Source organism: Martes martes (genome assembly GCF_963455335.1).
Source record: "Martes martes genome assembly, chromosome: 1".
NCBI classification, from domain to species: Eukaryota; Metazoa; Chordata; class Mammalia; order Carnivora; family Mustelidae; genus Martes; species Martes martes.
Window position 1 is genome coordinate 47,675,720 of NC_137888.1, and position 21,080 is coordinate 47,696,799.

Below are 21,080 nucleotides of genomic sequence, written 5' to 3' on the forward strand. Positions count from 1 at the left end.
TATTATAGGTACCTTTATATACATTTCTTTTCTCTTATCCCAGCAATTTTATTTATAAGAGCCTTTATTCCTTTGTTTTTATGGTAGCTATTTAATTTTTTTTTTTCCTGGAAGAATATTTCAAATTTGGAAATGTTTGTCCAATACCATTTTGCCACATTTTTAGTTTTTAAAAAATTTTCTAGATGCTCCAGAATCCATCTGAGTTTGCACAGTCGGTAAAATCTTTGCTGGAAGCACAGAAGCAGTCCATCGAGTCCGGCTCCATCGCTGGTGGGGAGCACCTCTGTTTTATGGGCAGTGGTAGAGAGGAAGAAGACATGTATATGAACATGGTCCTGGCACACTTTTTACAGGTATGACAAATTTTTTCAGTTTTGTTTGGTTATTGCTATCACCTTTAAGAAGTTCTTATGGGTAATTTTGTACTGTTCTCTGCATTGTCGAGTTTATACGTAGTTTTTCTTTACAGCTTATAGGTTTTGTGTTTTGCATGTCTTCTTACATGCTTGTGTGATTTATTTTTTGTGTTAAGATCTTGAATCATATGGAATTTATTTTTGTATAATAAGTGAGGTAGGAATAAAAAAATCTTTTTTTTTCCAGAGAGCTACCCAGTTGTGCTTATCAATTTGAAATACCACCTTTTTAATACACTGAATTCCTCAGTGCATCAGGATCTATTTCTGGATTATTCTGTTGTGTTGCTCTTTATGTCTGTTCATTCTCTAGTATTTTTTACAGTAACTATGTATTTCATTTTAGTATCTTTACTCTGAAATAGAATATACACATATTTATTTATTACATATAGCCACCTTTCCTTTTTGTGTTCAAACGTTGTCTTCAGCACAGCTAATTTGTATTAGTGATTTTATGTAACCTGTTCCTCTATCTTCTCTACAAAGCTTCACTCAGTGATGGCCTTTCTTTATAAAAATAGTTGTTTATTAGGTATTCTTTGATAGCTTATACATTAAAGTCTTCATTTTTTATGACCCTGAACTATGGAATCAGGAAGACCATAGGCTAGTTGCATTAGCCACTCAATTTGGATCCTATTCTGTTCATATTGTATTTTACTGGGAATTTGGTTTGAGAAAATAAGTCTAAAAGAAAGAATCCTTGAAAGACAAAAATCAGCAAATGAACACGGTATATGGGGGAAGGAGATGGTAAGATAATTTTATACCTTATTAATGGAGAGATCTTTAGAAATTTACACAAAAACAAAAGTAGCAACTCAGACTTTTTTTTTTTTTAATTTTATTTCTTTATTTGACAGAGAGAGAGATCACAAGTAGGCAGAGAGGCAGGCAGCGGGGGGGCAGAGGGGGAAGCAGGCTCCCTGCTGAGCAGAGACCCTGATGTGGGGCTAGATCCCAGGACACTGAGATCATGACCTGAGCTGAAGGCAGAGGCTTTAACCTACTGAGCCACCCAGGTGCCCCGCAACTGAGACATTTTACTTACAAGTTTAATTAGCCTATTTTAAAAATACTCTGGTGTAAACTGTATATTGTAAGACCTGTCACATGGCAAGAATTTGAGATACTGTGAACTTCTTTTTTATAATTCAAGTTCTTAATGTGGTTTTAGAAATTTTTTCCCTAACTTTTATTATGGAAAATTTCCAGCAAATTCAAAAGTAGGTAGAATTGAACCCTGTACACTCTTTATACTGACATACATTATTAAACCTTATTATTAAAAATCTAACTCTTGTTCATGTTTCCCTGATTTTCCCAGGACCCAAGACAAGATGTTGCACTTGGTTAACATTTTTTTTTTTACAGAGCAGGGGGAGCTTGATATGGGTCTTAATCCCAGGACCCCAAAATCATGACCTGAGTTGAAGGCAGTTGCTTAGCCAACTGAGCCACCCATGTGCCCCTTGGTTGACATCTTTTAAGTCTCTTTTAATTTATAGTTCCCCTTTCCTAATTTTTTTGCTTGCTGGTTTGTTGGAAAAACTGGTTGCTCTATCTTACAGAGAGTTTCCCACATTCAGTTTTGCTGCTGCATTCACATGGTGGTGTTTATCAGGTTCTGTCCTTGGTATTCCCTCTAAGTTGGTAATTAGATCTAGAGACTTGGTCAGGGACAGGAAGTCCTGGGTGGTATGAGTTTTCCTCAGGAGGGACATACTGCCCAGATATCTCTCTCTCTCTCTCTCTCCTTCCTTTTTTTAAAGATTTTACTTATTCCAGAGAGAGAACACAAGCAGGGGGAGGAGCAGAGGGAGAGTGAGAAGCAGACACCCCGCTGAGTAGGGAACCTGACGTGGGGCTCTATCCCAGAACCCTGGGATCAATACCTGAGCTGAAGGCAGGCGCTTAACTGATTGAGCCACCCAGGCGCCCTGATATCTCTCTTCTTTATGTCTTATTCTTTCTTTACCATGGTTTATTAGATCCATTAATTTTTTAAAAAGATTTTTGTTTTTATGATTTTGTTTTTATGATTTTGTTTATATGACAGACAGAAATCACAAGTAGGCAGAGAGGCAGGCAGAGAGAGAGGGGGGAGAAGCAGGCTCTCCGCCAAGCAGAGAGCCCAATGCAGGGCTCGATCCCAGGACCCTGGGATCATGACCCGCCCGAGCTGAAGGCAGAGGCTTTAACCCACTGAGCCACCCAGGTGCCCCTAGATCCATTAATTTTTATAGTAGTTTGTAAAATGGTAACATTCTATTATTTCTTATTCATAATTAGCTCTAGTATTGCTTCTTTATTTCTTTTTTATGAAGGACACAACATATTTTAAAAGCTTTTAAAAACTTCACTAATTATATCCAAAAATATAATTTAAGTGGTTTTGATTTGACTTTTTATTATATTATTGGAATTAGAATACAAATAAAATCATAGTCTTGGTAGTAGCTATGAAGTTGTCCCCTTCTTTCCACCTTAACACCAGACCTTACAATATTTAAGTTAAATGTATGTTTAACTTAAATTATGTTATTGCTTTTTGTCAGCTTCCAAAATGTCAAAGAAAAGAAAAAGTCCAAAAACCTAATGTATAACTTCATATTACATTTGTAAATGTTTATAGGACTATGAGAGGTTTTAATTAAATTGCATTTTGGAATAATTTAAGTTTTGGTTTTTTGTTACAGAAAAACAAAGAATATGTGAGCATCGCCAGTGGAGGATTTATGGGTAAGGTTTTAATTTATTAATCACTTTGCCTCTGCTTTTCAGAGGCAGTTCTATCACCAGACCTGATTTGGAGTGACCAAATTAATTAGTGGATAAATTCTCTCTTCAGTCATTCTATATTTTCAGAAAAGGCAAGGCAAGCAGGACATACAGATAACAGACAAACACAATAGACACTTGAAATGAGCAAATATTTAACGGGAGTTTATTTCAGTAGATATGTTTAATGAGATTGTATTTGTAGAAAGTAATTTTATAAAGATGTGAGAAAAACTGTCTACATGATTTGTCTTCATGGAGAAGGTGGAATGGATAGGACTGGGAAACAAAGGTAGGAGGAATACTTTTCATACTCTTCTTTTTGTTATGTTTTTATTTCATTTTTGAGCTACTTGAAATTATTAGCTAAAAAAATACAGAAGGGAATGGAATAAAGGAAATAAACTGATGTTTTCAAATCTTCAGACTAATATTTGGTAATCCAGGATAGTAAAATAATTGCCAAAATCTGCAGGCAGAGATTTGAGAATTTGTGAAGGATTAAATCAGGGTAAAAGAGCCTGTCTTTTTCATAATTGATGTTATTTAAGGGTACAACCTTGTGACCAGTAGATAAATAAGTCCTGGAGTACTGTAAATATAGTGAACATAGACAATAATACTGTATTATAATAATCAAACTTGCAAAAAGACTAAATCTTAATTATTGCCACCATGAAAAAGAAATGGTAATTATATGATGGGATAGAGGTGCTAACTATTGCTGAAATGGAAATCATAATATATAAACCAAACATGTTGTATACTTTAAATTTATACAGTGTTATAGGTCAAATATATTTCAGTTAAGAAATAAAGAGCCTTTAATAGTAAAATCAAATTAATATTTGTTGAATAGTAGAGTCATGAGCTTGAAGATTAACTTTTGACCTAATGTAATCTTGTGTTATAACTTGGAATGTGATAGGTTAGGGTCTCTTTCCTTTGATCTTTGGTGATATTAGCAAGGATTATAATGATTTCCTACATATCATGGCCTGATAACTAACATCCTTTGGGGCTTACACACAGAGTGATCTACAAAAGGGGTATTTTAATAAGTAGTGTTAAGCAAGTATTGCCCTTAGCCCCAGTGTGATTTATTAGGAATTTTGACAGCATGATACGGAACTTGGTTATTAAGCTTATTATCAAAACTATCTGAAAAGCAGTCTTCTTTTTTCTTAAAAAATTTTTTTATTTATTTAAGAGAAAGAGAGAGCACATGAAAGCAGGATGAGGGGTGGAAGAAGCAGCAGATTCCTTCCCCACCGAGCAGGGAGCCTGATGGCCGGACTCAGTCCCAGGATCCTGAGATCATGACCTGAGTCAGAGGCAGATGCTTATCAACTGAGCCACCAGCCTCCCTGAGATGCAGTCTTTTATGGTATAGTTTAGGTTTTAGAAGCTTTTTTCTAATTATGGATTATTTCTTTTTCAAGAATCTCTCCATAGCAATTAATGCCTTCTTTCCTGTGGGAAAGATTAATTAGATGTCTATGATAGAACAAAAGCCACCATAGGTTTTCTTTTAATCCTTTATGTCATAAAAATGTTGCTGAGATTATCTCTTAATACTTAAAAGATTCTGTTCCAAAGAGGAAAACATCAAGTCTGTATATAGTTACTGCCATCTTTAAGGTCAGTTATGAAAAATTGTAGTTGTACAGAGGGCTTTAGAAGGAGAGGAGGAAGGCTTTCTGTAGCTTAGTGTCCTTCATTCCTTTCCTGAATTACAAAAAAAAGTACCTGTAGTTAAATCTTTGGATCCTCTTTCATTCAGCTATGACATGTTTATTACATTCTCTGGTAAAGAATCTTTCTAAAGAGGGGTTGGTATGTGAGCTGTTGTTTTTTTTTTCCTTCTTGTTTATCTTAAGCACTGCAGCAGCACCTGGCAGACATAAATGTGGATGGACCAGAAAATGGATACGGCCATTGGATTGCTAGTACCTCAGGCTCAAGGAGCAGTATCAATTCTTCTATTGATGTAAGTGTATATGTAGAATATGTCACCAGATTTGGGTGAATGCCCAGAAAAGGTGACTAAGTGTTAAACCCTCACCATAACAGAAATGGGATCAAAATATTTCAAACATATAGAGTTTAGAGGGTTAATGTAAGGATGGAATAGGCCTGCACATCTAAACTAGCCAGAGTTCTGGAGATCCACGTGCTGAATTCAGATTTCTCCCTATCCAGATGCAGTATGTTATCATGTAGTGACAATTTTCTGCTTCAGCTTAAATATTGGTGGAGATAATACTGAGTCCTGTGACTAGCTGGGACTCCCAAGTGATCTGGTTCTAGGAATCTCCCAATTAATGTGAGCCAAAAGAATACTGAGGCTTATGGTCATATCTCCTGCAGACCATATCTGTACCCCCCCTCCCCAACACAAATTTACATGATTATAACTTCAGTCCACCCATATTTGAGAATGGGCTGGTCAGAAGGAGATAAGAACTGATTGCGAATCCCATTATATTTGATTTTTAGTTATATTTATATTTATTTTTTTTTTAAGATTTTTTTATTTGACACAGAGAGAGATCACAAGTAGGCAGAGAGGCAGGTAGAGAGGAGGAAGCAGGCTCCCTGCTGAGCAGAGAGCCTGATGCGGGGCTCGATTCCAGGACCCTGAGATCATGACCTGAGCCGAAGGCAGAGGCTTAACCCACTGAGCCACCCAGGTGCCCCTGATTTTTAGTTATAAAGATGTATGTTACTACTACAAGGTTTTGCTGTAGTGGGTAAATTTACTTTTCACATTTCTGTGCTTCAGAAATATTTGCTCAGTAAGTCTTTGTGCTCTTTCAAAAATACTTTATGTCAGGGGTGCCTGGGTGGCTCATTGGGTTAAAGCCTCTGCCTTCGGCTCCGGTCATGGTCTCAGGGTCCTGGGATCAAGCCCCGCATCGGGCTCTCTGCTCAGCAGGAAGCCTGCTTCCTCCTCTCTCTCTGCCTGCCTCTCCACCTACTTGTGCTCTCTGTCTGTCAAATAAATAAATAAAATCTTTAAAAAAAAAATTTTATGTCAGTTGAATTAGATGTCATTACATTTTCAGTAATAGTTCACATTTACCTAATGATCATTCTTTAAAACAGAAATAAAAGGAAACTGCAATACAGGTTATGATTATTACTAGCTTAGGTTTATCAGTCTGACTTAATGTTCAGGTTTTATCTCCAGAACTTACATTCTTCATGATCTCCAGCAAGATCTTTTCAGCTCTGGTTTCTCTATCTATGCAGTTGAGATGATAATAACAAAACTTTCTTCATGGTGATGTGAGGATTAAATGTGCAAGTGTATGTATTGTGTTGTATGTGTCACATATTTAATAGCAGTTATAAAATTATATCTGGATGATTAATTACCATTTATCTTTAGCCATATAGGTCAAATCATATTATTGTCAAATTATTAGCAGTTAAACCTCTGAAATTTGTTTTCAACTTAATCCTCTAGGTATCTAAGAGCTCTTCACATGAGATCACCATTTATTTAATAAACATTTTCTGTTTTTATTTCGAATAAATAGTGTTCCACTGAATGGCTGTATTATAATTTATTCAGTCCCCTATTTTTGAATATTTATGTTGCTTTTAGTCTTTTTGTGTTATAAACACTATTATAATTAATTTTTGTAGTAATATATTTACATATCCATTATTATTTAGTCCTAGGAGTAGAATAACTTGACCAAAAGATTACATATCAGAATTCTTAGAATTCTACATTGTCATCAGATTGGCCTTTAAAAAACATAGGGACGCCTGGGTGGCTCAGTTGGTTAAGCGGCTGCCTTCGGCTCAGGTCATGATCCCAGGGTCCTGGGATCGAATCCCATATCGGGCTCCTTGCTCAGTGGGGAGCCTGCTTCTCCCTCTGCCTCTGCCTGCCTCTCTGTCTGCCTGTGTTCACTCTCTCTGACAAATAAATAAATAAAATCTTAAAAAATAAATAAAAAACATAATTTTTTTTTTGGAAGATTTTTTCTAGTTATTTGGGAGAGAGAGAAAGAGTGAGCATGAGCATGAGTGGGGGAAGGGGAAAGGGCAAAGAGAGAGAGAGAAGCAGACTCCCCACTGAGCAGGGAGTCCAGTGGGGGGGCTGGATCCCAGGACCCCAAGGTCACGACCTGAGCTGAAGGCAAATGCTTAACTGACTGAGCCACCCAGGCCCCCCTAAAAAAAACATTATTCTAATTTATATTGCCATCCACAGTGTTGGATAGTAATTCTGTTCAAGTTCTTGTTTTCAGATATGAAAAATAATGATTGAGACCTCTAAAGAAACTTTAAAAAAAATTTTTTTTAAATTAACATAATATATTATTTGTTTCACGGGTACAGTTCTGTGAATCATCAGTCTTACACAATTCACAGCACTTACCATAGCACATACCCTCTTAAAGATGTTATATAGTATATTAAAAAGTACCAAAGAATTTAATTTCCATCATCAGTTTAGTTTGGTTTCAAATTTGGATATGGAAATAGAAATATGGTTTTTGTGTTATTTAATGATTTCTTTCTCTTAAAAATTAAAATGATGCATGTTCATTTTAGCAACATATGTAAATTTGAAAAGTATAAAGAAAAATAACTGCTATCCATATTTTCATATTTTGAAATATTTCCTTCAAATGCATATATATTTGAGGGAGGGGGAAGGGCATAGGGAGAAGGAGAAACAGGCTCCCCACTGAGCAGAGGAGCCCAATGATGGTGACACAGGGCTCATCCCAGGACCTTAGGATCATGACCTGAGCTGAAGGTAGACAATTAACTGACTGTGCCACCCAGGCGCCTTACCATCAGAATCTTACGTTATACTATATGTTAACTAACTGTAATTAAAAGAAAAACTTAAAATAAATGCTTATTTAAAAGCATTTCTTTTTTTTAAAATCTGTATAATTTTCCATCTAATAATACTTAAATCCTAGTGCACTTTCTAACTATTTCCTTCTCTTAAGTTCTAAAGAGTAATTAATAGGCAAAAGATGGGCACACTTCTGACATCTCTTGCCAGCTTGCCCTTTAGGGAATATGGAGCAATTTCGTTAAACAGTTTAAGAATTACACTCACACCAATTACATTAGGTACATAAAAATAATTTTTCTTGAGAAATTAAAGGCCTAAGTGAAAATATTTATTTTCCAGAGAGAGAGTGAGTACACACAAGCAGGCTGAGAGGCAGACAGAGGCAGCGAGAGGAGCAGGTTCCCTGAGGAGCAAGGAGCCCGATGCGGGACTCGATCCCAGGACCCTGGGATCATGACCCGAGCCGAAGGCAGCGGCTTAACCAACTGAGCCACCCAGGCGTCCCCTAAGTGAAAATATTTAAACAGCAAAAATTTATAAGGAATAAATGTTTAAAAATTTAGCCACATGAATGATAGCCTGATTGTACTTTTGATTATTTTTATGGCATAATTGAAGTTAAGAAAAGGTCAATAACTTTATTTCTTACTGAATAACGAAGGTAGTTTCAGACTTTATACACTTATATATGCAACATATAGCCTCATTTTTCTATTTCTAATTCCTGTCCCTAAAATTGTTTTATCTAGTGTATCAGTCTGTTAGGGCTGTCATAACAAAATACAACCAAGTAGTTTGCTTAAACTTAAAGGAAGTTAATTTTAAAAGAAGTTAATTTTCTTTTGGTTCTGGAGGCTGCAGGTCTAGGATCAAAGGATTGGCGGATTTGATTACTCCTCAGGCTTCTCTCTCTGGGTTGCACATGACTGCCTTCTTGTCTGTCTGGATGCGCATGGCCTTTTTTCTGTGTTTGTGCATCCCTGATGTCGCCCCCTCTTCCTGTAAGGACACTAGTCATATTGATTTAAGGCTTGTGTATATGACTTCGTTTAACCTTAATTTGCTTTTTAAAGGCCCTATCTCTGCATACATTTTCTGAGGTGTACTAGAATGAACTTTAACATATGGACATAACATCTAGATAACCTTTAGCAGTAATGTCTCTGCTAATCATTAGGAGAGCAGTTAATTTATCAGTAAGGTTTTGTTTTTGTTTTTGTTTTTGTTTTCAGGGTGAATCTTCTAATGGCTCAAATGATAGAGGAATGAAATCACTGGTAAATAAAATGACTGTTGCTTTGAAGACGAAGTCTGTTAATGTCAGGGAAAAAGTTATCAGTTTTATTGAGAATACATCAACTCCTGTGGACCGGTGAGTTGCTTATATGGTATGAGTTTATGATGGGTAACTAAAGAAATGTGTCTTAGAGTAAGTGCTAGTTGAATTGAATGTGTTCTAAAGAATCATAAAGTATACTTTTTAATTGGATAATTTCAGTTTTCATTCTGATGACAAAGATGTTCTTTATTGCTGTGAAATTTGACTTATTGTTTCTCTCTCCTGATCAGAATAAAACTCAGATAATGGTACTGCCCCTTTATGTGGTTCATTAAAAAAATATTAAGATGCTATTATATGTATTACACTTCTTGTAGTAGCTGTTTCCCACATGTCAGATGGATGGGAACTATCTGCTAAATGCAGTAATCTCAAAACAGGAGCCTCCTCTTCTCCTTTAGGAATTTATAACCTAGAAAATTTGGTCAAGTAAAGCAAAAACCCATTTTCTTTCTTTCTTTTTTTAAAATTAATTATTTTTTAAGTAATCTCTACAGCCAAGGTGGAGCTCAAGCTCAACAGCCCCAGTGTTGAGAATTAGCTGCTCTACCAACTGAGCCTACTAGGCATCCCAGAAACCCATTTTCTTAAGTTTAAGTGTTTAGATCTTCATAGATTTTGTGTTCACAGGCTATAAGTGACCCCTGTTTTCCCATGAGTTACAAATGAAGGGTTTAGCTAACAAATGATAAGTTTCTGAATGTGTGTTTTAATGCTTCTTACTGAAACTGTAGAGTCCTCAGTGTTTTTTCCTCCAGTAGTAGTCTGGTTAATTTTTCTTGTTCCTGCAAACTAACCTAATAATTCCAACACAGAATTTGTTGCTAAGCAAGCCTGATCTGGAAAGTGTGTTATTTCATTTCAGTCTCATGTCTTCCGTGCAATATCCTAGGAAAGTTGAAGTATTTGACTTTAAGAATTGAATGTCAGAAATTTTTTATTTGCCACTTTTTAATTATAGCACATAAGCATACAAAAGTACATTGTTTCCTTAAGTAGCAAAGAAGTGAATAGGTTATTTTCACAAATCCAAAAAAACTGTGCCTGTCTAAAATGGTCCACTGATAAATAATATTAAAGTGTTTTATCAAGCTTAAGAGTCTTTTTTGCTCATTAAAATTGTTCTCAAAAGCCTATAACTTTTTTACTTTAAAGTTAGTGCATTCTGAACTAGAGTACTATTGCTAAAATTTTATAGCATGAACATATAAACTTTTTAAAAAATGAACTGATGATAACTTGAAAAGACTTGTCTTTGTTTAAAAAAAATCCTTTGAAACTAGTTTTTCTTTATTTTTCTTTGTACTTGGGGTGATCAAAACATATTCTTTATAATGTATGCTCAGGGCTAGAAAAAGTGATTATACTATATTTTGTTTTAAAGCCATTGTGTTTTTAATAATCATTTTGTTCTGTCCTCTGCCTCAATTTGCTATAGAATGTCTTTCAATCTTCCTTGGCCAGACAGAGCATGTACAGAGCGGTAAGCCAATGAGTAGAGCAGCTTTCTGGGACCATCCTTTTCCCTTTTAGCATGCCTCATGCTCTCTATAAGCCTCACACTGTTAGCTAAAATTTCGTGCAGCTGTTTCAAATGCTAAACTTTTCTTACCCTGCTTTTAGGAGTGTGTGATATTGATTGAGCTGTATTTGTTTTTTGCTTGATCATTTTTTTTTCCTTGCATGCTGCTTTGTATGTCCCATTCCTCAGATAAAAATCAAGTACATTCAAATCCATGAACTTTTATTCTGAAAGAGAGGAAGGTGAAACAAAGAAAATACTTAGTCTCAGAGTGAGCAGGGTGGTAGCTTTGGAAATCATATGCTTCCATCTCCTGCCCTAACACTAGAGAATATTACTGAGAGAAGGCACATGTCATGATTCAAAATTATTAGTTCAAGTTTGCTATGTAATTTTTTAAAAAAGATTTATTTATTTATTTATTTGACAGAGATTACAAGTAGGCAGAGAGGCAGGCAGAAAGAGAGAGGAGGAAGCAGGCTCCCCGCTGAGCAGAGAGCCCCATGTGGGGCTCGATCCCAGGACCCCAGGATCATGACCTGAGCCGAAGGCAGAGGCTTTAACCCACTGAGCCACCCAGGCGCCCCTTGTTATGTAATTGTATAATCTTTTTAAAAAATATTTTAAAAATTAGATATGTGTATTTAGGTTGGTGAATAAGCATATATAAATCAGTTCTGAAGAACCACAGTTCTTTGGTTTTCCATGAAAGAAATTAGGTCATGGGGGACATGTTAATGTATAAATCCATCTCTTCTCTGCCCCAATAAGATGCAAGTGTAAAGTTAAAAAATCTACTGGATCTTCAGTTAGGATGCACAGAAGAACTTTATTAACTTCATACTTTTATATGGCTTTACAGTTTTTATACCCACAGAATTTTTCTGCAGTTTAGAGTATCAATTAAAGCAATATGTATGGACATTTTAAAAGAAATTCTAGTTGTATTTTAAGATTTATTTATTTATTTATTTTAGAGCATACGAGTGAGGGGGATGGGGTGGTGGGGGAGAGATAGAGTCCTGACTATCCTGATAGAGCCTGACTCAGGGCTTGATCGCAGAATGCTGAGACCATGACCTGAGCTGTAATCAAGAGTCAGCATCCCAACTGACTGAGCCACCCAGGCACCCCTCTAGTTGTATTTTAAATATAAGTTAAGCTTTGGAATAATGGAGTTGACTTTTTTTTGTCATTTTAATATTTTTGGTAACTAGAAGTAACATTTTTAAAAGCAGTAGTTTACTCCTAACTTGTTGGAAAGAGTTTTTATTTACTGTGACTGTTCCTGGCAGTGCCAGTTTTAGAGCTTCTATTACAGTTTTATCTGAGACTATTTTAAAGGCAGTTGCTTCTTTTAAAATTATAAGCTATTTGTGAGTCATCTTTCTACCTTCTCTTGTTATAGGACCATTGAATTAGCCTAATTTTGACTACCAAGTTTTCTCCCAAATTCTTAAGTTTTTAAAAATTTAAATGATCTTCTTTGGTCTACAGACAAATATATCTATTTCGAAAACAGAATTTAGTGAAAGTTAGAAAGAACTGGGTTTCTTCTGAGCACAGCAAATAAATTGAAACCTGGCCATACTATGTTACAGATGTTTTTGTTATTCCTTCAGCTAAAAATATATAAGTATACTGCTTTTTAAAGAGTCCAGCCATTGAATTCCATTAATTTTTAGCCAGTTTGTTAAGAACTATTTCAGCAATCTTTATAAACAAGATTTATAAAAAATGCATTGTATTATAAATCTAGATCAATAATGAATAGCTTTAAAACTTTTTTTTTTTTTTTTAAGTAGGTTCTATATTCAAGGTGGGGCTTAAACTTGCAACCCTGAGATCCAGTCACATCTACTGATTGAGTCAGCCAGGCTCCACCCCCTCCTATTTATTTTTGATTTTTGCTTTATTTATACTTGCCTTCCGGATCAAGCATCTACTGTGAACATCTTTGTTTCTGTGTTATGTCTGTTTAATTATGTTTTACTATCAGGAGAGAACCAATAATCTCATACAATTTTATAATCTAGATGGCACTAAAGTATTTTTATTTTTATTTTTTTTGGCACTAAAGTATTTTTAGACAAAGCTATATTGTCTTTGTCTTTTATAAGAGAACTCAATCTGTTTCATAGTTGTTTGAGTTATTTATTTCTTTTTCTCTAATGAGCATAGTTTAATGGATGATGGATAATCTTATATTAGATATGTTTTAACCTAAAATCAAATGATTTTATGATTTAATTTAAACTGTCTACCATGTATGATTAATTTATAATTACCAAAGAGTGTTATATGTTCAGCTATCAGTTGATTTTTCTAATGAGGTTTCTGTTGAAGAAAGTTATTTTGGGAGAAATAGATTTAAGCCTATTTCAATAAAATTGGGTCATGATAGGATTTTTCATTCAAGATCTGTATTAAGAAATTATTTAAAATATAGATTTGATCTCTATATTCTGGAAAAATTGAATTCTAAGATTGAGTAAAGATATGTAACTTGAATTTTTTCCATATTGGACTACCTCTTGATACATGACCCAAAAAAAGGCAGTTTTTCTTTTATCGTAAGTAATCTTGATGGAACATTTATCTTACAAATAATATAATGCTTTTTCCCCAGAAGGATGTACTTTGTTGAAATATTTTAATTTTTCTTTTTGGTTTGTTTGAGATTACCTAAAAAGTACTGAGGTATAAATTTTTCTATTAAAAAGAGAGAGGTCATACTTCTTGCAGAACTAATCAAGTTTGAGTTTACGTATCCTTGATGCTTCTGCTACTTGAAAAAGAAAGATTAATTTTTATGGTTTATTTACATTTGTGTAAAAGAAGTAGCATGTTTCTTTTAAAACAAAAGTAACAGTAATAAAAAAATGGGAGTATTATAATGTGAGCATTGGGTAATGTATAGAATTGTTGAATCACAATGTTGAACAGCTGAAATTGTGATTAAAAAAAAATGGGAGGAAAAACCCTAAGGTATTTACTCCCATATGAGGAAGACTTAACGTTTTCCCGGAATTTGAATATTTGGTTCCATAATCTGTTTTCTCTAACAGACGTGCATAGCACTTGCTATATACCAGGCATTGTCCTAAGAGCTTTACAAAATATTAACTGATTTAATTCTCACAGTAACCCTGAAGGGTAGATATTGTTGTTATTACTGTTTTGGAGATAGGAAAACAGAATCACAGGTTAAATGACTTCTTTAAGGCTACACAGATCTAAGCACTGGTTTTAATATAAATATTAACTTTTTTTTTTTTTAGTTTTACAGATCGAAGGCGTTCAGTCTATTAAGACATAATGCCACTTTTGCTAACATATTTTCCTTACCTTGTTAGAGTTTCCCTAACATAACTATTCTAAATAGCATGATATATGGGGGCTAAGGACAAGGAATATGTACATTTTGTTTAAATATTCATATGATACTTGGTGAAAATCTTTGGTAACTACTTAAGTGATGATTTCCCCTCTAAAATTCTTTGAATATAGGCATGTGAGCAGCAGTGACAGAGTGGGCAAGCCTTACCGTGGTGTAAAGCCTGTTTTCAGCATTGGGGATGAAGAAGAATACGACACAGGTGTAGTAATAACACTTATCTGTAGATGCTTTTCGCAGGCACTAGCAGTGATTAGAGAGAGCGTTCTGGGGCTAGCCAACAACGGCTTTAAAAAAAAAAATTCTCTAGATTGGAGAGTCTGTAGTTTTTCTACTAAGAGTTTGGTTTTAGACATCTTGAGTTAATGCCTGTTAGAATTCAAGCAAAAATGGTGAGTAGGCAGTGGATCATAGGAATCCTTAGCCCAAGAGAGAGGAGGTCTAATAAACCGGTGATGATCTGGGAATTATCAGTGTTGAAATAGTATTCAAGTCCATGGGATTTGATTTAAATCTCCTTGATCCATCCACCTAGGAGACTGAGAGTTGTGGGTCTAAAATCAGGGAATTCCAAAATTGAGACATCTGGAAAGAGAATTGGAGGCAGTATCCTAAAGGGCCACAAGATGGGGATATTGTGCCAGGGAAATTTATTATTCTCTGTGGTTGTCTTTATATTTTAAAAGTAATTCATTACTTTGGTTCATAATACTGCTGCCAAGATTACGGTGGTTAAGTAATCATATTAATATTAATATGTGTATTGGGTTAGGAAAAATAAAACAGTAAATGTACAAAATAAGAGGGAAAAAAACTCCCAAATTTCATCTTGCTTTTTCTGTTTAGTAATATATGTTGCGTATTTTCCATCTTAGCCCATATTCCACCATTGTAAGCATACCATAATCTATTTAATCATTTTTCTCACAATTCACATTGATAGTTTTCCCTTTTTTTTTTGTCTCAAATAACAATAGATATTTTTATACATAGAGCTATATGAACTTTTGTAAGTATATACAGAGGGTATATTCTGAGCAGGAAGATTGTTAGATTATAGGGAACCACATTTGACAGTTTAATAAATATTATAAAATCACCTTCCCAAAAACTTACATTAAGGTAAATGAAATTTTCTGTGTGCTATTTCTAATTGTTTCTTTTTATTCTTGCCCCTCTTTTTGTTGCTATCTTCTTGTTATTTATCAGTCTCTAGCTCTCCCTGAATATTTCTTCTTTTATTAACAGTTTTCATTTCAACTATTTTCATTCCTCTGAGAGGCATATGGATGAATAAATTATGGTATATTTTCATGTGTCGTGTATTTGCACATATATTTTTATTTCGGAAAATTGCACAGTAATGAAAATGAGAAAACTAGAGCTCTGTGTATCAACATGGATAAATTTTACAGTGTTGGGAGTGAAGAAGCAGTTGTGGAAGAATACAATCAAACATTTATATAAATGTTACTTAAAGTGCAAAACACTACTGTATATTGTTTGAGGATATTCATGTATGATTAAAGGCAAGGATGGAACCATAACCAATAGCCACTGTTTCTTAGTGGACAAAGGAGAGGAATGAGAATGGGGAGATATATATAAGGGTTCTACTTTTTATTTAGGCTGAAAGTGTATAGATATATGAAATTTCCTTTTTTATTATGTCTCTTTATATTTTGAAGTATTTCTTTAAAAGGGAGAAACATTTGTAATTATTAACACTAGTGACTATAATTCCCCTTTGTTAAATTAGAAAAACAAAATAATTAGAATGTCTTACAATTCTGCATGAAAAAGGATAAAAGACTAAAGAGATTTTTATTTATTTATCCCAGGATGGATTTTCTTGTTGTTTTTCTTAAAATCAAAACCAGCAAGAGAAAAGGAACTCTGCCATCTTTGCCCTCAAGATAGGTGCTTGTTATTGGACAATTCAGCCCTCTCTCTAGGGTCTAGACATAGATTAGAGTCATGTTACATAAAGCAAAAGTTTTGAAATTCCTCAGATAGTTGTCTTTTAAAAATTTATTTACATTATTTATTTTTTATTGAAGTATAGTTGACACACAGTGTTACAAGTGTATTCTTAGTATTTTCACCTGAGTTTCTTACTGTGTGGCCTAATGTTTGAAAATAGTATTTCTATATTATGCCAGTGGCATAAGGAAATACAGTAGCAGGATTAGAATTGTTTTGTTTTTCAAAATGTATGTTTAAAATATTGAAATCTTTTTCAGGCTGTTAAGAAATGTCTCATTTTTAAAGTTGGTAATTCCCACTTTTAATGCTTTCAATTCTCTGTAGATGAAATTGATAGCTCTTCAATGTCAGATGATGACAGAAAAGAGGTTGTAAACATCCAGACTTGGATAAACAAGCCAGATGTCAAGCATCATTTTCCTTGTAAAGAAGTTAAAGAAAGTGGACACATGTTTCCTAGGTACTTTTTAAAAAATGCCTTCTGCTGAAGTAAAATTTAAATTTAGTTAATAAAAAAAAAACTGCAAAAGAAATTTTCTTTATGCAAGTATAAGATATAATTTCACTTTGTCAATTTGTATTATATGTCCTGATTTTTATTTTTCTTTTCTTTTTTTTTAAAAGAATTTATTTGAGAGAGTGTGTACAAGTGGGGGAGGAACAGCGGGAGAGGGAAAAGCAGGCTCCCCACTGAGGAGGGAGCCCAATACAGGACTTGATCCCAGGACTTGATTATGACCTGAGCCTAAAGCTTACACTTAACTGACTGAGACACCTAGGCACCTCTACATGTCTTGATTTTAAGAATATTTCTTAATGTATTTTTTATTTTGAAAATTTTAACAAAAAAGTTGAAGGAACAGTACATTGAACATCTTTATAGTTTGTTTTCTCTATTTGGGGGAATAGGTGGTGGAATAGGATTCTTCTCTTAGGTTCATTGGATTTTAATTTCTTTTTGCACTGCCCCATCTTTCCATTTTTTATCTATATATAGACACAAGAATATACACAGTTCTCGTTTGTCAAGCCATTCAAAAGAATCTTAGATATGACACTTTACCCTAAATGCTTCAGCATAAGTCACCCAAGAATATGAGCATTATAACTCTTTAAAAACCTTAAAATGAGCATCATTCAACATACAGTTCACACTCAGATTTTTCAGAGTACCCCCACAGCACTTTTTATAGTCTCTCTTTTTTTTCTTCCCGATCCAGGATCTAGTCATGGTCCACACATCGCCTTTGCCCATTAATCGCTTTAGTCTCAATGCCATGTCCAACAGTACCACTGCCCTTATCACCACCTCCCCTTTGCTCCATGATGAATGAATCCTGAGGCTAGGCCATTTATTCTGCAGAATGTCCTGCATTCTGGACTTGTCTGATACTAGTCTTATTGTATTACACAAAAGTGTATGAGTATATCCCTATAATAAATGAACTGAGACACAAAGAGGGGGACACAAGCTGAGACACAATTAATATTTCTATGCCCATTCTATGTTCAAGATCCACTTACAGAATATTATAAAACATGTAAGGCAGCCTCACTACTGCTTAGCGGTCTTCAATGTAAAGTATATACTGTAGTATAGTGAATGAGAATAGTTTATGAATATAGACAATAACTCTGGGAAAGTTTGAAAAGTACTATCTTCCATATATCATGCAGAGTAGATTCTAAAAATATGATTTTAATGATTTCTAATTATATTGTAGTTTTTATTATATAAAATATAAAACTTGCTTTTAAATAGTTACAGGATTTTCTGTTAATAAAATACTAATTTTTCATACAATTAAAGGGAACTTAAAAATGTTATTGGGTTTCTTTTTGTTCTTAGGTGATCCTTTGTCTATATTCTTTAATTCAAAAGTAATTTCATCTGGATTGAATATTTTTTATTGTGTTAACAGCTGTTTTGCATGACATTTCTTTAAAATTCTTTTTGTTTTTTAATGTTTTTTTCCCCTCTCAAGTCATCTGTTGGTTACTGCAACACACATGTACTGTTTAAGGGAGATTCTTTCACGGAAGGGATTGGCTTATATACAGTCTCGACAAGCACTAAATTCTGTAGTTAAAATTACATCTAAAAAAAAACATCCTGAGCTAATTACCTTCAAGTATGGAAACAGCAGCGCTTCAGGAATAGAAATCTTGGCAATCGAAAGGTAAGATTTTCTTAGGATGATGTTATCTGAATTGTTGAATTAGTTCATTATTAAACATAGTTTGTTTCTCTATTTGGGGGAATGGGTGGTGGACTAGCATACTAGAGCCGCTTTTATTAGCATTCTTTGCTGATTTTTTCCTTCTGTATCTTTAGTCATATGTGGCTAATCAGCACGTGGTTCCAGTGAGTGCCATAGCTAATTTCATAAACTTTTTGACAGAAGGGTCTTTAAGTAATCTGTACCATTGCTGCACTAAATGCTGGTTTGTAAACAGGTAGGAAGCTTGTTTCAGAATATAAGTCAGTGTTTCTGTTTTCTTTCATCAAAAAAATTCTTGCTTGGAAAATGTGTCAGCAAAGTAAACAGTGTGCTGTGTCGTATATTTAATTTACAATCTGGTATAAGCTCCTTCTTGTCTTAATGTGGACCAGTGACAAACAGTTCATGTACTGGCACCAACGGTTGTAGGACCAACTGATCTCAAACTAAACCATCTTTATAATCCTTTAAAAATGTGAACCCCAGAGGAGTTGAATGACTTGCAGATCTTCACACCTAGCTTGTGATCAGACCAAATATAGCCTTCCTGATTCCTGGTGTGTGGTTCATTACATCTGGCTGTACACTATATGAAAAACCACCTAGCTTTGACATTTAGATTTTCTTTCTTTCAAAATGTGCTTTTGAGTGTGTATTGGATAAGTTATGGTAAATATGAGGATGTGTCTGCTTGCTTTGTAGGTTAGGAAGGCTTCCCACTGGAAGTGACATCTAAGCTGAGTCCTGGAGTGAAAGCAATTTATATTAATATATATGTATATTTCCCCTCTCCCCCGCCCCAGGTATTTGATTCCAAATGCAGGAGATGCTACCAAAGCCATAAAACAACAGATCATGAAAGTTTTGGATGCTTTGGAAAGTTAATATGAAAGAGAATTACTTCAAAAGAAATTAAGGCAACCAAGAGAAAGAAACAAGGACATATTTTCCCGATTGAATACTAACTGAGGACCTTTCATTTGCTCATGGGGGTGCTTGAATTGCAGGTCTAAGTATGTGTGAATTATTATAATCAATTTCTGGACAGTTAAAATTTTTCTTAAATTTTCTTTTGCATTTTCAGTTTTGTAAAATGATTTATAAAGGTCAGTTATTAAATGACTTTGAAGTAACTGACCCTATGCCCTTATGAACTAAGGGTGCAGAATGCAGTTCTGTTTTGAAGAGCTGTGTTTTAAAAAGGGAACATGTATCACTTTCAGATTTAAAAAGACCCATACACATATATACTTGCAATGTCTTCAATGAAAATTAGAGATAGAATTAGCTGAAGAGACCCCTTTAATTGCTACATTTAGTTTATCCACTGAGCAGTATCAGAAACTGAGAGTATTACATAGATTAATAGCTTGCTGTTTCTGTTCTTAAAAAAAAGTGAAATCTTTTTAATGAAGTGGTTGAAGATTCCAGCCACTCAGAAATGCAGTCCAGTTAGTGAAATGTGAAGCATCAGTATCTAAATCATTTTTTGCATCATTAGCTAATGATTTGAACACTGGGTACTTCACATACTAAACTTCATCCTAATGGTTTCTAAGGAGCAGTTAAAAGTATAATAAGTAGGTAGGCATACTAAGATTAAAATAAACATTTTGGGGACAAGAATTGTACCTGTAAAAATGTCATTGGTCTTTATTACAAGTGAAATATTTGATTTAGGATATTTCAGAACAGGTGTTGTACACACATTGATTTATCCTTACTGGGGTTATGGTCTGTGACCACACTAGTGTCCACTTAAATGAAAGCCAAATAATAAGAGAGCTATATAAAGTACAGTTGTTTTTATCATCTCTTTCTGAAATTTTTTTCTCTTCTTTGGTTTTTGTCTTCTCTTGCTAAAGTTCCGGTGGTTTGAAACTATTTTTATTTTTTAATATGACAAAACTAAAAAGTGATCTGCTTCATTTTGCAGCTTTCTCAGTTTAATTTATTGAGGTCTATATTAGACACATTTGGTGAGAGAAAATCTGGGAACATGTTTGGGGCTATGGAATGACTCCTTATAAAATCTTTTTGGGAACTAGCAAATCCTAACAATTCACCATGTCCTAAAATGTAATGGATTATCTCTAAGGGGTTGATAGGAGAAATATTTAGATGTACTCTATTTATAGCCAGTTATTGGAAATCAAGTGAATAACAGGCAACATAGTTCAAGATATTTTATTCTAATATCTAAATAAAAACCGTTTACTTGAGTGGTTGAAGACATTTGCATGAAATTGCACCTGGTGCAGTACTTGATATTTATAACTCTACCCACAACGGTTGTATTGCGTTTTTCTTTTTTTCTTTGGCACCCGCCCCCTTTAGAAATGCCCTGAAGTCTCCATTTTTTGCCCATTTCAGCCATGGGACTTTTTTCATAATATTAATGTAAAGATGTTTGTGTTACTGTTTATAAATTACAATTGTAAATAAACCAGTACAATTTGCTCATAACTTTGTTCTTAATGACTCTCTCTCGATGTTTTTCTCCCCTCCCGCTCCCCATTTGTAAATCTCTGTCGGTAACACAAAATTAGAAAATTGACGTCTATCCTTTCAGTGGAA

General features: G+C 34.4%; 1 protein-coding gene across 2 annotated transcripts in view; it reads left to right on the forward strand.

The window, feature by feature from the left end:
* TBC1D23 (TBC1 domain family member 23) overlaps positions 1 to 20,969 on the forward strand; it is a 60,355-nt gene extending 39,386 nt beyond the window's left edge. The window contains exons 11-19 of one of the 2 annotated variants that reach the window (XM_080806836.1): positions 186 to 356; positions 3,122 to 3,164; positions 5,084 to 5,193; positions 9,270 to 9,409; positions 10,815 to 10,859; positions 14,409 to 14,497; positions 16,606 to 16,741; positions 18,267 to 18,461; positions 19,307 to 20,969. In XM_080806836.1, the coding sequence (XP_080662962.1) occupies positions 186 to 356; positions 3,122 to 3,164; positions 5,084 to 5,193; positions 9,270 to 9,409; positions 10,815 to 10,859; positions 14,409 to 14,497; positions 16,606 to 16,741; positions 18,267 to 18,461; positions 19,307 to 19,388 (1,011 nt within the window). In that variant the 3' untranslated portion in view covers positions 19,389 to 20,969. The remainder of the gene's footprint in view (positions 1 to 185; positions 357 to 3,121; positions 3,165 to 5,083; positions 5,194 to 9,269; positions 9,410 to 10,814; positions 10,860 to 14,408; positions 14,498 to 16,605; positions 16,742 to 18,266; positions 18,462 to 19,306) is intronic. The other variant, XM_080806837.1, reaches the window with a different exon arrangement.
* The last annotated feature ends 111 nt before the right edge of the window (positions 20,970 to 21,080 follow it).